At 47.2% G+C, this 19162-nt stretch overlaps 1 protein-coding gene across 4 annotated transcripts in view; it reads right to left on the reverse strand.

The window, feature by feature from the left end:
* The window catches only part of ATG7 (autophagy related 7), a 164069-nt gene that overhangs the window by 123036 nt on the left and 21871 nt on the right, over positions 1 to 19162 (reverse strand). For all 4 annotated transcript variants that reach the window (XM_012732129.1, XM_012732128.1, XM_012732127.1 and 1 more), the window contains exons 5-11: positions 17886 to 17963; positions 14631 to 14747; positions 13899 to 14048; positions 7529 to 7617; positions 5936 to 6057; positions 1948 to 2038; positions 1107 to 1251 (exon numbers count right to left, since the gene is read on the reverse strand). In XM_012732129.1, the coding sequence (XP_012587583.1) occupies positions 1107 to 1251; positions 1948 to 2038; positions 5936 to 6057; positions 7529 to 7617; positions 13899 to 14048; positions 14631 to 14747; positions 17886 to 17963 (792 nt within the window). The remainder of the gene's footprint in view (positions 1 to 1106; positions 1252 to 1947; positions 2039 to 5935; positions 6058 to 7528; positions 7618 to 13898; positions 14049 to 14630; positions 14748 to 17885; positions 17964 to 19162) is intronic.

Here is a 19162-nt window from a genome sequence, read left to right on the forward strand (position 1 = left end):
TGTCCCTCTAAGTTATTTACAAATTCACTGTCATTTTAATTAAAACAGAGTAGGAATCTGTAGAGGTAAATGAATGGAACACAAAACAGAATACAGAATCCATAAAGAGACTCAGGTATACAAGGTAATTTAGTATCTGGAAAAAGGTGGAAAAATGATAGACTACTTTACTGGACAAAATGCCCTCAAAACAAATTATTATCCACCTTGTGGAAAAGAAGGTAGGTGTTTATCTCTTACCATAAACAAAATTCAATTGCATATTGATAAAAATATAAATACAAAAATAAGAGTTCTATAAACACTGATATATTTAATAACAAAAATTTAACACTGTATATATAAAGATAGCTGAAATTGAGAAAATATTTGTATCACATTACAGAAGGAAGGTGAAGACCCATTATAAAAAGAGCTCCAAGTCAATAAAAGAAATAAAACCCAAAGAGCACAAATAGAAGAAATTAAATTAAGAAATCAAATGAAAGACATCCATACTAACCAAAGCAATACAAAATTAAAAAGTCTGCTTCTCACATGTTTCTAGGATGTTTTCAAAAGGTAATTTAGTTTGAAGAACTATATACACTGCACATTCTCTCTAACAGTAATTACATGTCTAGGGCTTTTATCCCTAAAGATATGCAGTACAAGAATGTTCATTTCAACAACATCTCTAAAAGAAAAATACCCTGAAACTGATGTTATAAATTGAGGACACATTCATACAACAAAATATAATCTATAAATGATATGGAATATCCAGAATATGAGCCACAATTATCTATTAAGTTAAAAATATAAACCTGTTACAGACCGTATGCTATAATCCAAAACAAATAAATAATAGCAAAGATCACAAACATCCCTTTGTACATCCCAAGAGAAACTCCAGGGAAGGAGACTGAAGATGCATCTAGGTGTCTCCTTAATTCTGGGACGGGGAAGGGAGTGGGGAGGGCCTTCTGTCTATACTTCGTAAAAGCATGGATTCCTTTTATAATTAAAGAGCTACGGAGAAAAAGAAAAAAGAAAGGGAGGGTGAAGGGAGGGGGGCCCCCGAAGAGAAGCCACAGCCTCCCAGCTCCTCAGTCTCACGCGCTCACCATCAGGGTCCGAGCCACGTTGCAGCCCAGGGTGCCAGCTCCGAGCAGCAGACACTTGGCAGACACGACCCTGTCTAGGTCCAAAGTGGGGACCAATCTCCAGCACATCAGTTTGAGATTTAGATCCACTGATGACTCAGCTAGCCTAGAAAATGAGAGAAGTGTTTATTTATTCAGCCAGTTGCTCATTTCACACCTCAATCTTCTGTTTCAGGTGGAGAGTAGCTGTATGAGGAAACAAGAAACAAAGCCAAGGAAATCAGGACCAAAGGAAGACTGAAGCATGCAGGTGATGGGCAGGAGGAAAGACTCAGCACACACCCTCCTGCCCCCGTCATGGCCAGCACAGGCCAGAGAGAGGGTGGACACTGGTGATGCTGGGCTGAGACAGGGACAAAGGGAGGCAGGTGTAGGAGTCGCGGTGTCTGGCAACAAAGACACATTGACTTTTCCTGATACCGAAAACAAGTTCCTTCTTCTCAATAAGGGGTACACTTATGTCCGTCCCCAAGTGCAGGGCTGGTTTTCAAGATTTCTTCAGTGTCGGCTGACAGGACAAATTTCAAGTGGGATGAATAAAGGGCTACAAGGTGGTCTGAGAGTCTAGGTGAGAGGTAAGAACAGTTTAGGACGTCTGGAGGGACTGATAGCTGGGTGCCCTGCAGAGTCTCCACCACCAGTATTCTCACAGCCAAACTTCAAATTAAGAGGCAGCAGAGAGGAGGGCCACTCGCTGTCACTGCGGCTGGCACCCTGGGCCAAATGGGCACGCACTTGGCCCGACACCCCGTGTGCGTCCTGGGTGCACAAAGCCCATGGAGTAAGCAGCTTCCAAATCTACCTTTTCGGGTCCATGCACTCGCTGAGGTTCACCATCCTCGGCCCCATGCCTCCTTTCTGGTTCTTTTCCCAACCGACCGCCTTGGGACAATCTTAAGGCAAACAAAATGAATAGTCAGAACTGGGAAGGAGGGAAGGGTGAGCTCCGGCGGGTCCACAGCAAGCTGGCCCGTGCACCCACAAGCCCGTGGTTCACTTCCTTCTCGGAGAGGTCAGGGCCTGCATCGTCTGCCGCAGCTCCCGCCCCACTGTCCTCAGCCACTGGGAATCTTTACATACCAGCAGGCCGGCCTAGTGGAAGGGCTTCTGAGGTAGCTCCTGACTCCAGCCTGAGCGGCTGCAGGACTGAAGTGACTGCAAAGCCGGTCATGTGGGGGGGGGGGGGGGGTCAGCCCTGGAGGCTCCTCAGCCAGGCAGGCAAGCCAGTGTGACCACACCGAAGTTCTGTTCAAGCACCCCTGGGGTTTGAACCTTTGCAATTGTCCCTTTTGTTCCTCATCCTTCTAAGTCCCTCCACTCAGACTGTCACCTACCTGGGGGCAGATAACAGTCCCAGGGGGTGGCCCTGTATACTGCCCTCCTCTTTAAACCCATCTGTATCCAGCCAGGCTTCCCTGGTCCCCACTACCCCCTCTGCTGGCCTCCTGATCCTCTGCTGTGGGAGCCTCGACAGGCAACACCGGCTGTCAGCACGTGCCTGTGGTGCCCCCAGAGGTTAAGGGCCCGTGGCCACTGGACTTGGAGAGGGCTCCTCTGCCCACATCGACCCCCTCCACCGCCCCCCACCCCGGGGCTCACTCTGCCCACAAGGGAGACTCAAGCTCCAAGAAGCCTGAGGTAAGGGAATCACTTCATCTGCTTGGCTCTGCAAATGTCCCTGGCTCTGCATCTCTCTCCCTCACCCCACACCACCAGTTAAAGTCTCACGGGACATATGCAAGCTGCTCTATTCTGCTGCTGGAGAAATCCTCTTGAGAAACCTCATAGGCTTTCTAGAAGACTCTTACGAGCTCTCTGTAGTGGAAACCTGGCTTCCTTGGGGAGACCATCCTGACATGGGGCCACCACTGTCTCACCTCCCACGCTCGGAGCTGTCACGTTCCCTTCCTCACTGAATCACCCAACAAAGCAGGGACTTACTCCGCACGACCTACCCTGCGGATCACCTCCAACCTCTGCTGGGGGTGACAGTTTCTGGAAGAACAGATTTTCCTTGACTGGGAGTGAGACGCACAGGGCTGTTGGGGGGGGGGGGGTTGCTTTCTTCCTAATTGCACGCTGCTTCTCTATTGGAATTCTGCCTTCAGATGTGGAGCCCACACCAGTCTCCTCTCCTGGGGAAAGCTCAGCTGCTGACCTTTGTCTATCACAAATCCTAGTGCTCAGCATGTGGCGGCCTGTGGTGCTGCTCTCTTCTGGTCTCTCCTGCTGGGGTAGGTGCCCGGGAAACCACCAGGCAAGACTGCCTGGGCGCCAGCTTGGCTGGGCGCAAATTCCCTTGTAACCATCAGGGACTTTGGAGTGTTCCTTTTCTTGTAATATCATAAAAATGAAAACTGAGATTAGAGATCTGAGTTCCTAAAGAGGTTAAGAGCTTGAAAAGTATCATTCTGAGGGAAAAAAAGGTGCAGGCCTATTACTAGTTCATATTTTGTTTGATTTCCTCGCGATTACTACATAAAATAAAAAATGCTTACCTCACAGCACAAATCATTGCAAATTAAAACACCGCTGCACGCAGTATGTTCTAGTTATTTCTAAATGATTGATAATGAAAATCAAAGTAATGGAAACACGCTACATAGAACCGTGATAGATGACTTAGCACATCTCCTTCATATGATCTGCATCCAGAGTCATGCCTCAAACTAGTGAGAAAATGGTTTCGAGAGGAGAACGAGACCAGCAGTCTCAGAGTTGGGCCAACGGGAGGTGCAATCAGGGATAGGAACGAAAAGGGGACCCCCATCCCCAGCAGTACATGTGGCCCCAGAGCTGCCCGGCACTCTGCGGAGCAGTATGCCTGGCTCACGTGTGGTGCAAAGGAAGAGACAGGATATTTAGGTGAGACGCCCTGTGCCAATGCCAGCGCAACGCAGGGTCTCTTAGAAACACTGACACTGGGCCCTCCCCGGCGCCAACAGGTTAAAGCGCAGCACTGAGAAGCTTGGGCAGCCGCTTCAATGTGCGTTTGATCCCTGGCCAGGGAGGTGACCCACATGGGGTAACAGAACCCTCCTTATACCACCCTCTCCACCGCTTCGCGCAGACCCCCTCCCCCTTCTCTCAGCAGTGTTATCTCCGGATCTGCTTGTTTTGTTCTTTGCTCTGCCTCTGGTGAATTCTCTCACTGCCCCTGCACCTCTGGCCTGTACCCCAGTTTTGTATGCATTAATAAATAAATCTTAAAAGCAAAATAAAAACATGGGAAAATACTTGAATAAGTTTATAAAAGTTTTCTTTCCAGCTAAGGAAAACACGAACTTGTCGGAAATTTTGAGGTTCCTAAAATAAAGCATCTGCTTTCAATTTCAAGCATAAAGATGTATAGAGGTACGGGACTTTCGAATGCAAATGTACAGCTTTTCCAAGTTTGCTACCTTCATCTAACATTGGAAGACTTTCTCATAAGAAAGGAAACAAGTCTACGGCCATACCACCCTGAACGCGCCCGATCTCATCTGATCTCAGAAGCTAAGCAGGGTCGGGCCTGGTTAATACTTGGATGGGAGAACGGAAACAAAAGTGGCTGGCTGGCAGGACTGTGTGGGAAGGTGCCTGGTGGCCGACAGGCACTGACAAGTGCACTGCTTCCTAGCTCACCTGCTCCTAGAGCTATTTCCAAGCCATGGCTTAATAAAACACAGGTCTTGAACTGGCAAGACACGGAAGCTATTTTAAACTGTGCCAGAAGAGGGCGCTAGGTCAAACACAAATATCTCTTGGCCGCAGAGAGCAACACATTTCCTCTGGCTCACCAAGCCCAGCGCTCTGTCCATCTTTCCGAAAGTGAATTTAAGATATCAGGGCAGGGCTGCGGTCAAGAATCACTGATAAATGCCCTGAGAGCCAGTCCGGAGCCCTTGAACCCTTTTGACTTCTGCACTCTATAAATGACATCTCAGAAGAGATTTTAACCCCCTGCCCTCACACACTTTAAGACACCCTGTGGTGTAAGGCAAGGCGAAGAAGTACCTTGAACAGGTGGGATGGCATAAGTGGCAAATGAAACGATGTGTGTGGATGTACGCTGGCATCCCCAGGGTCCCCAGCGACCATTTGGAAAGTGTTGAGCTTTGCATGAGCTTGAGTCACAAAAATGAGCATTTATTGGGCACCTCCAGTATGCCAGATATTACCCTCTGTCTTCTGCACAAATTCCTCCCCAGGGAGCCTCCCTGAGGTGGTGTCATGATCATCTCTACTCAGACTTGAGGGCGTGTCTGTGACATGCAGAGAAGTATAAACCAAATGTCTGTGCACACACGCCTCTCTCAGACACAGGTCCGTGAGACTGAGTGCCCTAGTTTATGAATGGGATGACACCTGGTGTCTACCCCCAGGCCTGAGAAGACCACTGTGTGCATCAAGAAAAATGGCGATTCTGCTGACTGGTTTGCTGTGTGGAGGACAAGTTCACACACAACTTCTCATAAGAAATGAACATGAAAGTGCATTAACACTTCATTCCTCTCTTAAGAGCCAGGAATAAAGACTTTAAGTTAAGCAAACACAAAAGCTGGGGGTTGGGGAAAAGATCCTCAAGGAAGAGAAAACTGCCTGAGGACCTTTCCTGAGGACAATCTTTGCCTTTGTTTCTGTGTGAAAAGCTGCGTGCCCTCTGGCCAAGGGAGGTGTTCACACTGGCAGCCAGGTAGTGTTCCCTTTCTCCTCCTGCTGCTGCCATTGTGAAGGGATAAAAGGTAAGTCAGACCCATTGGGTGCCTGATAAGTGATAATTACATGCATTCTCAAAACCAGCAGATTACCTGGGCTAAATGCCATTTCTGGAAGCTTCACTTCGAAGATGATGCTGTGAGCCACTTCTCTCACGCCCTGCATGGTGCGGTCCCGGAAGCAGAGGACTTCAACAGACTGGAAACTGCTACTCCTGTTGTCAGGTTTGGATTTTTATTTATTTAAAAAAAATTTTTTTTTTAAGAAGAGAAAAGAGCTCAAGTGAGAGCTTCAGCAAATCCAGCAGCCGAGAATTCAGTTCCCTGTAACTCTACCTCCCTGACACCCATGGGGAGTGACCCCGAAAGGCAGTGGGCGGTCCAGTCGGCTCACTTTGTCCCACTGTTTAGAGCCTGAATGCTGAACTGTGATTCCTTACAGAACAATCGCATTGCGCATAAACAACTGTCAGGTGAATCTTAGGTGCAGGGGGGGAATAGCCTTGAAGACACAGGTGCATTCTGGGCCCCTTCTCCCCACCTGAACTTACACCTCAGAGTAGCCAGGAACCTATCTGCACCGCACAGACGGCCTGCCTGCATACGGCAGGTAATGGCTCTCCCTCTGGGGACTGGTATCATTTAGCTCTCTGCCATTTTTCCTTTTTCAAGTTAACATTTCTATTTAAGTAAAGCAGAGACAGAGACAAGTAGACAACTCCTAAATAACAAGGAGCTTGCCTTCTGCCTCTCCAGTCATTGCCATCCCCCTCAAATGTACCGACTGCTCTAACTTCTGGGTCCACATGGGTTTTACCAGTTTTGACCCTTATACAAGATGGCATCATCATGCACACGTTCTTTAGGTCTGGCTTAGGTCACGCAACATGATGCTCGTAAAATGCGGGTAAGACGGACCACTGCCTGCCTCGGTTCCACTAGCCCAGCCTTTCCCTGCGGTGAATACACGACTCCACACTGCTGGAGGATGCCTGGGTATCCCTAGCTTTTGGTTATGAGAATAACCCTGGCGTGAACATTCTCGCGAGTCTGCCTTGCATCTGGAGCCTGTGTTTCTGTGCGGGACTTATCTGAGGAGGAGGAACTGGCTAGGACATGGGTACTTTACACTGCATCGGCTGCACCAGATCTCTGGCATCTCTGGGTGTTCTAATTGCCCCCCACCTTCCACCACCTGTCCTGGCATTTTTTCCCCATCATTCTGATGGATGCTGCAGTAGTATCTGATGAATGTACCTTAGCTCTATGAGTGAGTAGTATAAGTATAGCTCATTTTATTTTTTCCTTAATAACTAATGCTGTTGGCCCTCTTTTCAAATGTGCACTAGCCTTGTGGACAGATTTGGTTTAATTTTTTGGGGGGAGTGGGAAGGATGATGGTATCACCAGGAAAATCCTATCTGAAAGTGAACCAAGCAAGCGGGAAAGCTAGGAAATTTCAGGGTTGCCACACTGGCCGTGTGGCCTGCCTTACTCTAGAACATCTTTAGTGCAGTTGGTCAAAGTTTGAAGTTTCAGAAGAGCCTGGTACAGGCTCACCGGTGATGGAAATGAGATCATGACTCATTGAATAACTTATCTCATTTCCATGAGAAAAAAAAAGCGTTTGGGAAAACAGACACAGGCAGACACGTGAAAAACAGACAGATAGATACATGTAAATACCATCTGTGGGCTGCAAGGACCAGAAAATTCCTCAGAGGCCATCCAGGGTACTGGGCTAGGTTACAGGGATCATATACACCGATTGTTATCTGTGAACAGAAAAGAGTTGGAGTCAGGTACCCCCTGGGATTCATACACAGACATTGCTGACACCCCCCCTTTCCTTCTCCTGCAGAAAAAGAGAAGAAAGCAAATGGATCTCGGGCTAGGTGACAGAACTCTGTGACAGCAGGGGACGGCAGGGCTGTCACTTTCTTCTCTGCACCCCTGTGCTGCCTCCGGAGGCTCTCGTTGCATTAGCCTGGGGTGCAGCTTCAGCATCAGTCATTTAAAACAGTCCCTGGGTGATTCAAAGGAGCAACCTGAGACTCAGCAGTAGTTTCGCTGAGTCTGGTTGGGCACAGACCACCTGCCTCAAAGTCACTGTTCCTTGACCCACCCTGGCTCCTGGCACTAGCGCACTAGCGCCGGCAGGGACGAGCCGCGCCTCCACCCTGCTGCTGGAGCTCACCATTGGGCTCAGGGGGAGGAAACGAGTGCTGGTTTAAAACTGGGCTCTCTGTACCCCTTTTTTCCTTCTGGTATCTGTGATTATTTGTGCAACCTCTATTGTTTTCTTGATTCAAAGGCACCCTGAGTTCCTATACTTAGGAATGAGACATGTACTGAGGGGGCAATATTAAATACACAAAAATAATTGCAAGAAATTTCTAAAGTCAGAAAATTTAAAAATACGAAGAGAAAAGCATTTTAGAATAAAGAAACCACAGGATGCATTTCCCATCTGTTTCTCTTGCTGGTCTATTAACTCTGCGAGGGCAGGAACAGTGTCCACTGTCCTCACCTTTCCACCCCTAGGACCTGAACAGCACCAGATGCTCAGCAAATATTTGCTGAAAAGTGACAGCCTTGGCCAATTCCTCCATGCCCCAATAGAGGGACTGTACCCGCACCTCCTCCCGGGCAGGGATGGTGGGCGACAGCTAGGGGGGGAGGGGAGGCCTGACCCAGAGACCTGAAGCTTCCATACAAAACTAGAATCTGCAACTCAGTGAATTCCTTTCCTCCCCTCTTTCCTTTCTGAACATTCTAGGCTTTCCATTAAGTGGCATTTGACAGTGGGACTTTCCCCGGCCAGAAGGTGGGAGAATGGCCTCAAGGAGCTCTCCAGTCCCAGGGAAGGATGAAGAAGTTGCCTTCCAGAAGTTCTGGCCACTCTTCCCCAACCCCCCGTGAGCCCCCTTGTGTGTTTTCTCTGCAAATCATGACACAGTATCTGCTAGAGAAGCTACATCCACAGGTGACCATCACCTCAAGTTTACATTTCCAAGAATTCTTTGTAGAATTTGCAAATCTGTTACCCAGCAAGAACAGGGGGAAAAGGGAGAAATGGACATTTTATTTCTATTACATGTGAAACAACCTCAAAGAAGAAAATGTCTTGACCCGTCAAAAAAAGCCCAGACAGGATCACCTGCAGGTAAGTGATTTTAGGACTTTGGGAAACTTCTCTTCTCACCTACAAAATGAAGAGGCCGAATCAATTAATTTTAAAAAGTTCTTTCTAGCTCCAGAATGATAGAATTATTGAACTTTAAAGAATATGAAATAAAAAAAGTACTCCAAAGTTCAAAAAATAACCCAGGTTATATTACACTCAATTTTACATGGTGTCTAAAGGCTGCTTACTTAAGAAGAACCTAAATCATATCCACCTTGAAACTGTCATTAGTAAAGACAAGCTGAGATTTAATTTCAATTGTGACCCCTCAGACCTGGCCTCTTATCAGATGTCAGCCACTTATCTTACAAGACCTGCCACAATGTACCTGCCTGGTCTGTGCTTTCATTTTCCCACGCGGAGGATGATTCTTGCCTGCACTCAGCGGAGACTGGGAACAAGCACGCACCCAACACCTGGTAACTAGAACAAGCCATAAATCTACTAGAGTAGGTCTTTAATTAGTTCAAGCTATTGCCATTACAAAGTCACCTACCTTTGGTATCAAGGTTTAACCAGGAGAGAAAAGAGTTAAGTTCTAGTTAATTCAACATGCTTGGGTCTACATTTTATCATCAGCAAATGTGGGACTGGGACTAAGGGATATATAAGTCATATCGGTTAGAACGTTGTATTAGACACTACGAGTCGATGCCTAATTTCAAAGAGTGTATTTCTGATACTAAATATAAAGGCAATGAAGTAGGAAGGTAATAAGAGAATCATTTTTTAAGCAGAAAAGATCGAGAATGTATTTCTTAGAGCAACCTGACCTAAGACAGGCACAACTGGCTGAGAGGAATCTCCTCATCCACGAGGGGAGGTCATCTTGAGAATACTCGCCAAGAGCTGCGCTGCCCACACCAGGCGTGCGTGTGGGAGGATGAAAAGCAAGGGCCTGGACGGGGAAAGGGCAGATCCATTTATAGCAGGCTAAACATCATTTACTGCTTCTTTGATGATCCCAAAGACCATCAGGATCCAGACCAGGAATCTCTCCTACTGGAGGACTTAATCCAGAGGCCTGGATAAGCCTGTCCAACTCTGTGGGTAAACAGACTTAAAAACAGCAGTCAGACCTGCACCCCATGTTTACTGCTGCTTTATTTACAATGGGAAAGACATGGAAACAGCCCAAATGCCCAAAAGTGGATGACTGGAGTAAAAAGATGTGGTACATATACACAATGGAGTCGAAAAGAGATAAACACATGCTTTTTGCAGCAACATGGATGGATCATGCTTAGTGAAATAAGCCAGAAAGAAAAAGAATACCAGATGGTTATATAGCAGGAATATAAAGGACCAGGGAGAAAAAAGATAATAATGAACAACTATATACCAGAGACATTTTACCGGCGTAGAGTGGGGAATGGGATCAAAAACGGGGTGGGGGTGGAGAGGGGGCAGCACACTGGACTGTGGTGATGGCACGTGGGTGATGGCCCACGGGGATTACAACTGAGATGGGAAAAGGGACAAAATGATGTAAAAATAAACTATTACATTAAAAAAAAAAAAAAAAGCTGCAGCCAGAACTCATCATTGGCTAGGATTTTAGGTTCCAGACTGGCTTTCTGGCAAATCCATTGGGTAAACTTGGGCAAATCACTACCTTTTATAATGCAAATGAGAGGAAAGAGGCAAAATGTAAGTGGGGAAAAAACTTGGGTTAGAAGATTTATGAAAGAAACCCTGCTTTCTCCTTGGCTAAGAGCACAGAATTCATTGAAATGCTTCATTCATGATCTGGCTACAGTCCACTCAGCCATTCACTAAAAAAGCATAATGTGGGAATGAAAAGGGGGCAAAATTGTCAACTTGAGTGTCTTCAGCTGAGGAAGTCACACTGCTCCCATAAAATACGCTTATCTGACAAATGGCTCCCTATTACCCAAACGCTTCATAGAACAGGAAGCGCACAAAGAGATGACTTGCTTTAAGAGATGTCTACTGCTCGGCCTGTCAGAGGCCATGGCAGAGACCCAGAGGATCACCTGTGAAAAGTGCCCAGGTCATAGCACCTGTGGTACTCCACTGCGCTGCTCTTGTTTAGATTCTGAAGCCCCAGAATTAAAACCTGATGTTGAAATGGCAAAACATCTCCCAAATCTTCAATCTTTACTCAGTGCTCTGAAGGAAGCAGAAGGTTCAAGTGAGCATTCCCAAAGGCCTGGCCTGGGGGTAGCAATGCGGGCTCCATGGTCAACAGGTGGCAGGGACGCGAATCTTGGTATGGGGCACCCTGGCAGCCATGTCACAGACGGAAGGCAAACTTAAACGGGGGCTGAAGACCTCAAACAGGGCCATTTTCAAAGGACCCAGATGGTAAAAAGATGTAGCACCCAGTGCTGAGGAGGGTGCAGTCTGGGTGACAGTCACACAAGCAGTTTGTGCCAGAGCAGGCTGGCTGTGGCCTGGGCAGGCCCACAGGTACCACCCTGTCCTACCCCTGCATCACGTCCCGTCACACACACAGCTCGAATTGGCCCCGGTGGGAGGGCTGACAGCATGGAAATAAGCCCCCACTCTGAAACCAGGGCTCACCCCCACTCCGAGAGCCAGCTGCTGGACAGTTAGCAGCGCAGGGCAGACTACAAACCATTAACTGCTGACTCAGTAACTCTGTCTAGAAATAGTTTCTAAGGAAATAATTCAAAATGGAGGTCCGGGAAGGGCACACGAAGACAGAGAATTTCCCACACAACCTCCTAATAGTAAAGATTTATGAGAAACATCAATGCCCCAAAACTGCCAAGAATATTACATTTCTGTGAAAAATTATGTTGATGCAGAGTTTCAAGCATATAAACCCAAACAGAAAACAGTGCAACCGTATCTCAAAAAAACATACAGAAAGAGATTAGCAGGATATGTACAAAGTATTTACTTACAAAAATTCAAAACCTTAAACTAATAGTTGAACTTCTGTGTGAGGTTTGAACATTCAGCCAGAAACAAAAATAATGAATGGCCAGGGCCTCATGTAGCTCTCAGAGAGGCCAGGCTTCTCCAAACAGGCAGCGGCCCCGTCCCCACCATGGCTGGTGAGCTAGTAGAGGGCCCCAAACCACACGCTGGTCACAGCTCCACTTCCCAAACAGATAAAACAGAAAAGGATAGAAAATAGGAAGCGGGCCCTCCCTGGTGGCACAACACGTTAGGACGCAGCACTGCAAGCTGGCCACAACTACTTCAGTGCGAGTTTGATCCCCGCCCCGGACTTGACCCACATGGCGCGGCAGACCTCTCCTGACCCGCCCGCTGCTCCCCTCAGCAGCAGACTTCGTCCATCTGCCTGTTCTGCTCTCCGCTCTGTCTCTGGTAAATCCTCTCACTGTCCCTGCACCTCTGGCCTGCATGCACAAATAAGTAAATCTTTAAAAGAAAGAAAGAAAAGAAAATAGAGAGCACAGCACCTAGGAAAATATGTTGTGGAAGTTTTGTTTCAGTTACATGTCATGGTGTGTCCACACCTGAACAAACGCCTAGAGCTGATCATTGGGTTGTACTGTGGCTCCAAGTCACAAAGAAGCTGGGCACTCAGATCCCCTGGGCACCAAGAAGAAATCAATCAAAGGCGCATTTGCTATCAAGCTTTAATTTAAGGAAAACACAATTAAGGAGCAGGTCAAGCCTTCCTAAGGCTGCTGAAGTAATCACCTGCAAATCTCAGGGGGAGGGGAGGGGGGGCTTCTCTTAAGGCAACCTCATCTTGTTTCTTCAGATTTTTTTAAAAACAAAAAAGACAACAAAGATTGTCTCTCTTGGTAAATGCAATGTTGGCTACATAATTCAGGGCCTCAAAATTCCATTTTTATAGAGTAGCTGGAGACTTTTTGTGGAAAAAAAATTTCTTTTGAAATTACAAATTAAGAAACTCATTCTGAAAAAATATAGCAGGAACAATCACAATGTGAGTAAAACATCACAAGGCCTATAAATAGCTATCCTTTCTTAATTCTCCCCAGTCCAGATTAGGAAGGGAATGTAGCCTGCGTATAAGACACATCAATACTTTTCAATACTTTTGATTAATGACCTCTTGTGTGCCTAAAACACCTTATTATATAATCTCATTACTGCTAAAAACACTGACAGAACTCTCATTTATTCAAAAGAATTTTATTGATGGAGAAGACAAGTGCGAGATACCAGGAGGCAGACAGGAGACATGTCCACTGCTCTCGAGAAGCTCACGGCCTAACAGCCCAGAAGTCACGTGCAAAGGGAGCAGAGCAGCGACTAGGCACAGGGCCAAGGGCAGTGAGCTTAGAAAGCGACGGAGCACGTGCTGTCTCAGAAGACGAGGGCGGAGGATTTCAACAAGGACAGGGAGTTTCCTAGGATTTCCACAATAGAATGTTTCAGAAAAACACAAAAAAGTTCTAGGTATATTTTACTGGGGCTGGGAGCTGCCTAATGAAGACCAGACACACTTAGCTGGAGCACAGGAGTGCAGGAGGTGGCCAGCAGCCGGCAGGAAGCTACCCTGAACTCTTGACCAATGAGTGAGGGTGAATGTGAACATTCTGAGGAACATTCTGAGCTCTCTCTGGTGCTCTGCAAAGCAGAAGCCAGAAGACTAAGTGACCAGAGGAAGAAAGCCAGGGTCTGGACTGCAGTGCTGTTTCTGGGAGTAAGTTAAAACATGGACATAAAATAGATCAGGAGAAAAACAGAAATTACTTTACGCTAATGGGAAATGAGCAATCCAAAATCACCCTGAGGAGTGAGAGAAAGTGATACATCGTGTGGTGACCGAGAGGAATCTAAAAGAACTGGAATTTCGCAGCTGTCACTCACAATATGAACATTCGATTTTTAAATCCTTTTACTGGAAAACAAATGATACTCAGTTTCTCTGACCTTTGTCCTTTGACCTTGGAAGAAATCGCTGTAGTGTTTAAGCAAGGAAACCTGCACCCCGTTGTCATCATACTTGACTAAGAAGTAAGGTAGGGCTGAGACCCCTTCTTTTTGACAAAGATCATCATATGCATGCTCCAGGGCTTGAATCTGAAATCAGGAAACACTGAGTTACTCTCCAGATAATCACATATTGAGCTCTGCACTAGAAAATGACTTTAAAACAGAAGGCTGGAAATAATTGATCACACTCCTATTCTTCTGCAGCAAATGAATATAAAAACAACTCGGTTTCACTTTTATGGGCCCTTCCACGTGCCCAGGGTCTCAGACAAGGGCACAGGGGTTCCCTAAGATGCCAACACGAGGGCTGAAAGCAACAGCCAAAGGGTGCTTCTGGCCTCGCCAGCCAGCCTGGGCCCCGCACTGGTGAATTTTCCCCAGAGCCGTGCACCAGCTTCCACGGCCTGAGGAGACCCGCCTCACTAGCCGCACAGCTGACCAGCACAGCTGTGCGCTTCAAGGCTGTTGGCATACTGTGATCTGAGAGCGCCTTCATGCCCCCAGAGAAGCCCTGCACCCGCCAGCAGTCTTCCCACTAAGGTCCTTCTCCCCATTTAAATTCATTCACGCGATACTAGTTCTGAAGTGGCCACCTCTTTGTCTTCAGAAAGAACTAGGTCATTATTTGTGTCTGTAAAACCCAACTGCGCATGCATTTTGCTTTCATACCTGTTTTGGCGAAAACCTCTGCTGCAAGCCTACAGGCCCCTCGATGAGGGGTAAGCTCTCTGGCAGGCAGAGCGCAGGGCAGCAAAACCAATAGTAGAAGTGGTACTTCTTCAGATCCTAGAAAAAGGGGCATGACAGAGGGTATCAGAATAGCACCAATGACAACACCGAGGCACATCTGATCACGTCACTTTTCCACAGCGACATGAGACAGGAGGACTGATGCACGGAAGAGATGACCAGCGTCACACAACACACACCAACAAGTCGGGATCAAAATAATAGGCTTTCTAGCCACTAGCTACAGAGAGTGTTCAGTGCACAGCAGACAACATCGTCATTATCATTTAATACACACGACCACCCTGGGTGCAAGTGAGAGACAAAAGACTGAAGCACAAAGTCAGAATAAAACAGCAAGTGGAGAGAGAGGATCAGAAGTCTGCTTCCAAACTGTAAACATCTGCCCACGGTACATCCACAGGAGTGTACCGCACATCGGGGCGCACCCTGCAAACCACACGGCTGCCACTCCCTCACAATCAAAGGGGTGGAAAGGTCAACAGGGTTGCTGGGTCATCAAGGCACCTGGGTACACAGGCCCAGGTAATGCAGCCTGCTTTTAGAAACACCTTATTAGTATTTCAAGCCAACTACTATAAGCACTTGCCATGTATGAAGTAGATTAGACATCTTGACAAAAAGGTTAATGAAATTTAGATCCTCGGGCAGCTCATTCATGCATGCAGCAGACGAAGTGATTACATGACTACCTGTCAGGCTCACACGAGAAGTTCTAAGAACTCAGGAGCATCAAGAATCTGCAAGGTTACACCTGGGGGGTTGTATCCGACTGCTCCCCCGCCAGGGGAAGTGACCAGGGGTGATGAGTGTTGAACATGTACTTGATACTGTCCCCACTCTGGCTGAGGGTTCTTGCTCCTGAGTTCCCACAGCAATGTGGGCCCGCATTATGCTTGGGCTGGGACCAGGTTCCACACAGCTGCCCCACTAATGACCATCAAAGTGGCTTATTTAGTTGATGACTCTTTTCTTGAATTTTGCTATGAATAAAAAGCTCAATGAGTTTCTGAGATATAATTCACATAGAAATAATTCACACTAAAGTACATGTGAGTATAGCTAATCTACTGACACCATCTCCACTATTCCAGAATGTTTCTTCACCCCTAAAAGAAACCCCATTAGCAGATCACTTCTTGGCCTTTTGGCTATGATCAAGTGTAGAAACCCCATTAGCAGAAATTCCCCATTAGATTATTAGTTAAAAATACTCACAAAACCCCCCTATTCCTCCTCCCTCCCCTGACCTCTGGAAACCACCAATCCATTTCTGTTACCGGGCCTTGCATGTTCTCGACTTCTCATATAGATAAGATCATAGATAACTTGTTCAACATAAGCTTATAATAAATGTGTGTCCACATTTCAAAATTAACTTATAATAAATGAAAGTCCAGCAATTACAGCTTCCAGAGTTTCTAATTCTGCCACTATCTGATCAACTAAGAACAGACGCCCTTCTCACAATTGCCAAACAAACCACAAAATGAAATTAATGAAGTGTCTGTGCCTGGAGTCCTAAAGATAGCTGAGAGAAAAGCAAACACACCTCCGGAGAGCCATCCCTTCTTTGTGCTTAAATGATTTGTCATAACTGGTCTCACCAAAGGTTAAATGATTCTAGACGAAGGCGGCACTGCTTCTCAGGCACTTGATCGGGCCGTCTTCTAAAGTCAAACGGCTTCAATTTCTTAGGATTCTTTCCCAGATACATAGGACGTTGGTTAAATTAAACCTAAGAGTCCTCTGTATCTGGAGATTTTAAAAGATAGCTACGTTTACTTAACATTTATGAGGCCGGATAAGAATGCTCAGTAAAAGCAAGGCCAATAAACATACGCCCTCTCCGAGATGTCTTAGAACTATAAATGAGAACTAACATCATGTTTCTCATCAAAGGTGAATTGCCAATTAGATTCTGGTAAAATTCTTGGTACAGTAGAGAGACTGGGGTTAAAGCAACAAATCCAGAAATAGGAGACTATTCCCAGTGGTGAAATTACAAAATCACTGAAATAGGCCAACAAGTCCAGAATGACAAAGTGCCTTCGATTCCCAAGAATTTAAACATTTCTCTTGCCCACTATCCCACAGAAAGCACTAGAAGTGTAAGAAGATGTGCCCTTGTAACCTGCCACCTCTGCTGCGGCTTCCAGTTTGATTCTGGCCATTCTCTCCCTGGCCTTCAGCAGAAAATCAGAGTGAGAGTGTGCAGGGGAATGGAGGATTAGTTCGTGGGGAGGAGGACACACAACATGGAAGAGAAGCAAGAAGACTGGCAAGAGCATTAACAGCCTCAGCTGATGAAGCTACTGTGAAAAGACATCTTCCGTACATGTCAACATCAGTGTGTTCGTACACTCACAGCAAAGCATGTTTTCAAAAATAAAATGAGTAGAAAAAAATCAGTAGGACCAATATTGTTCACTGCAACGGGTGTTTTTATAATGGTCAATACTGGAAATGACCTAAAATAGTCTGCTGCATACTATCCAGTCAACATAATTATAGGGGATGTACACACACACACACGCCCACATACGTGTATGTACGTAACCTATGTGCACGTGTGAGCTCTCCACCACCGGCCCTACTTCTCCCCCACTTTCCTCACCACTAAGACTGGGTCCTCTCTCTTCCTTCCCTTTATTTCTCTGGAGGGCAGGTGTTCCTATAGTATGGCCCCCAACTTTGTCAAAGCTGCCTTTGATGTTCATTTTAATTAGCTCTCACTTACAGAAAACGTCTTTCTTTCCTACAAGAACATGATTGTGTGGACAAGCTATGCAGACTACTGGAGCCCAGAACTTTTGGGGGGATGTCTGAGAACCCTAGTCATTACCTCATGTCACTGGTTCACCACTGAGCTCTGCAGGACCTATCTGACAAAGACATTAACAGCAGCTACCACTCCCTGAGTTTATCATGGCCTGAGCGATGAGGGTGGGCACTGTGGGCAAACCATGCAACTACCACTAGCACGAATTAACTTGCGCTGGTAGGAGTGCCAGTTCTATCTGGCTGCAAATCTAACGAGCCTTTCTTTAATGGCTGTAACTTCTACCAGCGAGACCTTCCGGGACAAGAGAGCAGACCATCTGCTCGGTCAGCACCTGGGGCCTGGCCAGGCATTTCAGCAATGTCAGTGAGACCCGGAGTCCATTTACTTACGGCAAATGTTAAGAGAAGGAACTTGTTGAGGAGGACAGGGTTTTCGAGAGCAGCGCCCGAGTTGATGGCTTCCCATATCTGCCAGAAGAGGGAAAAGCATTAGTGCAGGCCCCCAGGCATCTGTGCTTCTCACAGCCAAGCAAAGCAGAGAGCTGGAAAGCAGCAAGTTCTCATCCCCGGCCCAGCACTGCGGACTCTGCCATGAAATGGTTGCTTACTCCCAGCCTACTTCACACAGGCTCCCAGGGGCGATGGGCCCATGATGCAGCCCCCACCGTCGCCAAGCCTGGGGTGACAGGCAGGGCGTCCACAGACCACACAGCAGGATGTGCTATCATGTGGCACGGACCAGCGAGAGAACACGGGTGGGGCGGTGGGAGGGACAGAGCCAGGGTGCGGCTGGCGAGGCAGTGATTTCTGAACTAGGTCCTGGGGATTTCGTAGCGCCTTCTTCATGATTAACCTGCCCTGAAGCACGAAGGAGCATGTAGGTGCATTTAGCAAGGCTGGCATCTGGGAGTGGGTGCTGGTCAGGACCCATGAGGTGGGTGCTTGTGCCGACTGCGAGATGTTTTAGTAACTAAGAGCAGTGACCGCACTCTGTGTCCCTAAGCAAGACAGACACTGCCAGTGAGAGCCTCGCCCCAGTCTGGGTGGAGGACAGAAGCAAAGGCAGTTGCTGCCGCTGAAATACTAGCCTTGGGGGAGGAGGGTGCCCACGGGGAGCAACCTGCTGCTTGGGATGACAGTTAAGACTTGACCCAACTCTTCAGAAACATCCTTTTAAACATGCAGCCCGCGGAGGAGGCTGTCACGCCAAGGCCGGGGAGACCACCTCACCACCCGAGTCGGAGATGGCTGTCCTGAGGGATGTTAGGGACGCCTGCCCGGGGCCAAAGCGGGAGTCCTCCCCTCTGCCACAGCACCCAGTAAACAAGAATCTTATTTCTAAAGACCATTCCGTGAAATGGGTTAGAAAAGATTGGGATAAACTGTCCCATTTTTCTTCCTTGCACCAACTCAGACGTGCAGCACTAAAGACAGGGCAGGCGGAGATTATCATGTCCCCAGGACAGAGGAGAGAACACAAAGTACACAAGAGGGCTGTAAGTCACTCTCTGACCAGTCGGAGAAGGTGAGGGCCAGGATGACAGGACAGAGAGGCCACAGGGGCCAGGCTAGGGACAGACTGGATAGGGTCCTAGAGAGACTTTCCTCCTCTGTAACAGCATCATGGGGCTGAGAACTGGGCAGCCTCCCTGACGGGCACAAAAAGC

This window comes from Condylura cristata, unplaced genomic scaffold, assembly GCF_000260355.1.
Source record: "Condylura cristata isolate star-nosed mole 26May11 unplaced genomic scaffold, ConCri1.0 scaffold00033, whole genome shotgun sequence".
NCBI classification, from domain to species: domain Eukaryota; kingdom Metazoa; phylum Chordata; class Mammalia; order Eulipotyphla; family Talpidae; genus Condylura; species Condylura cristata.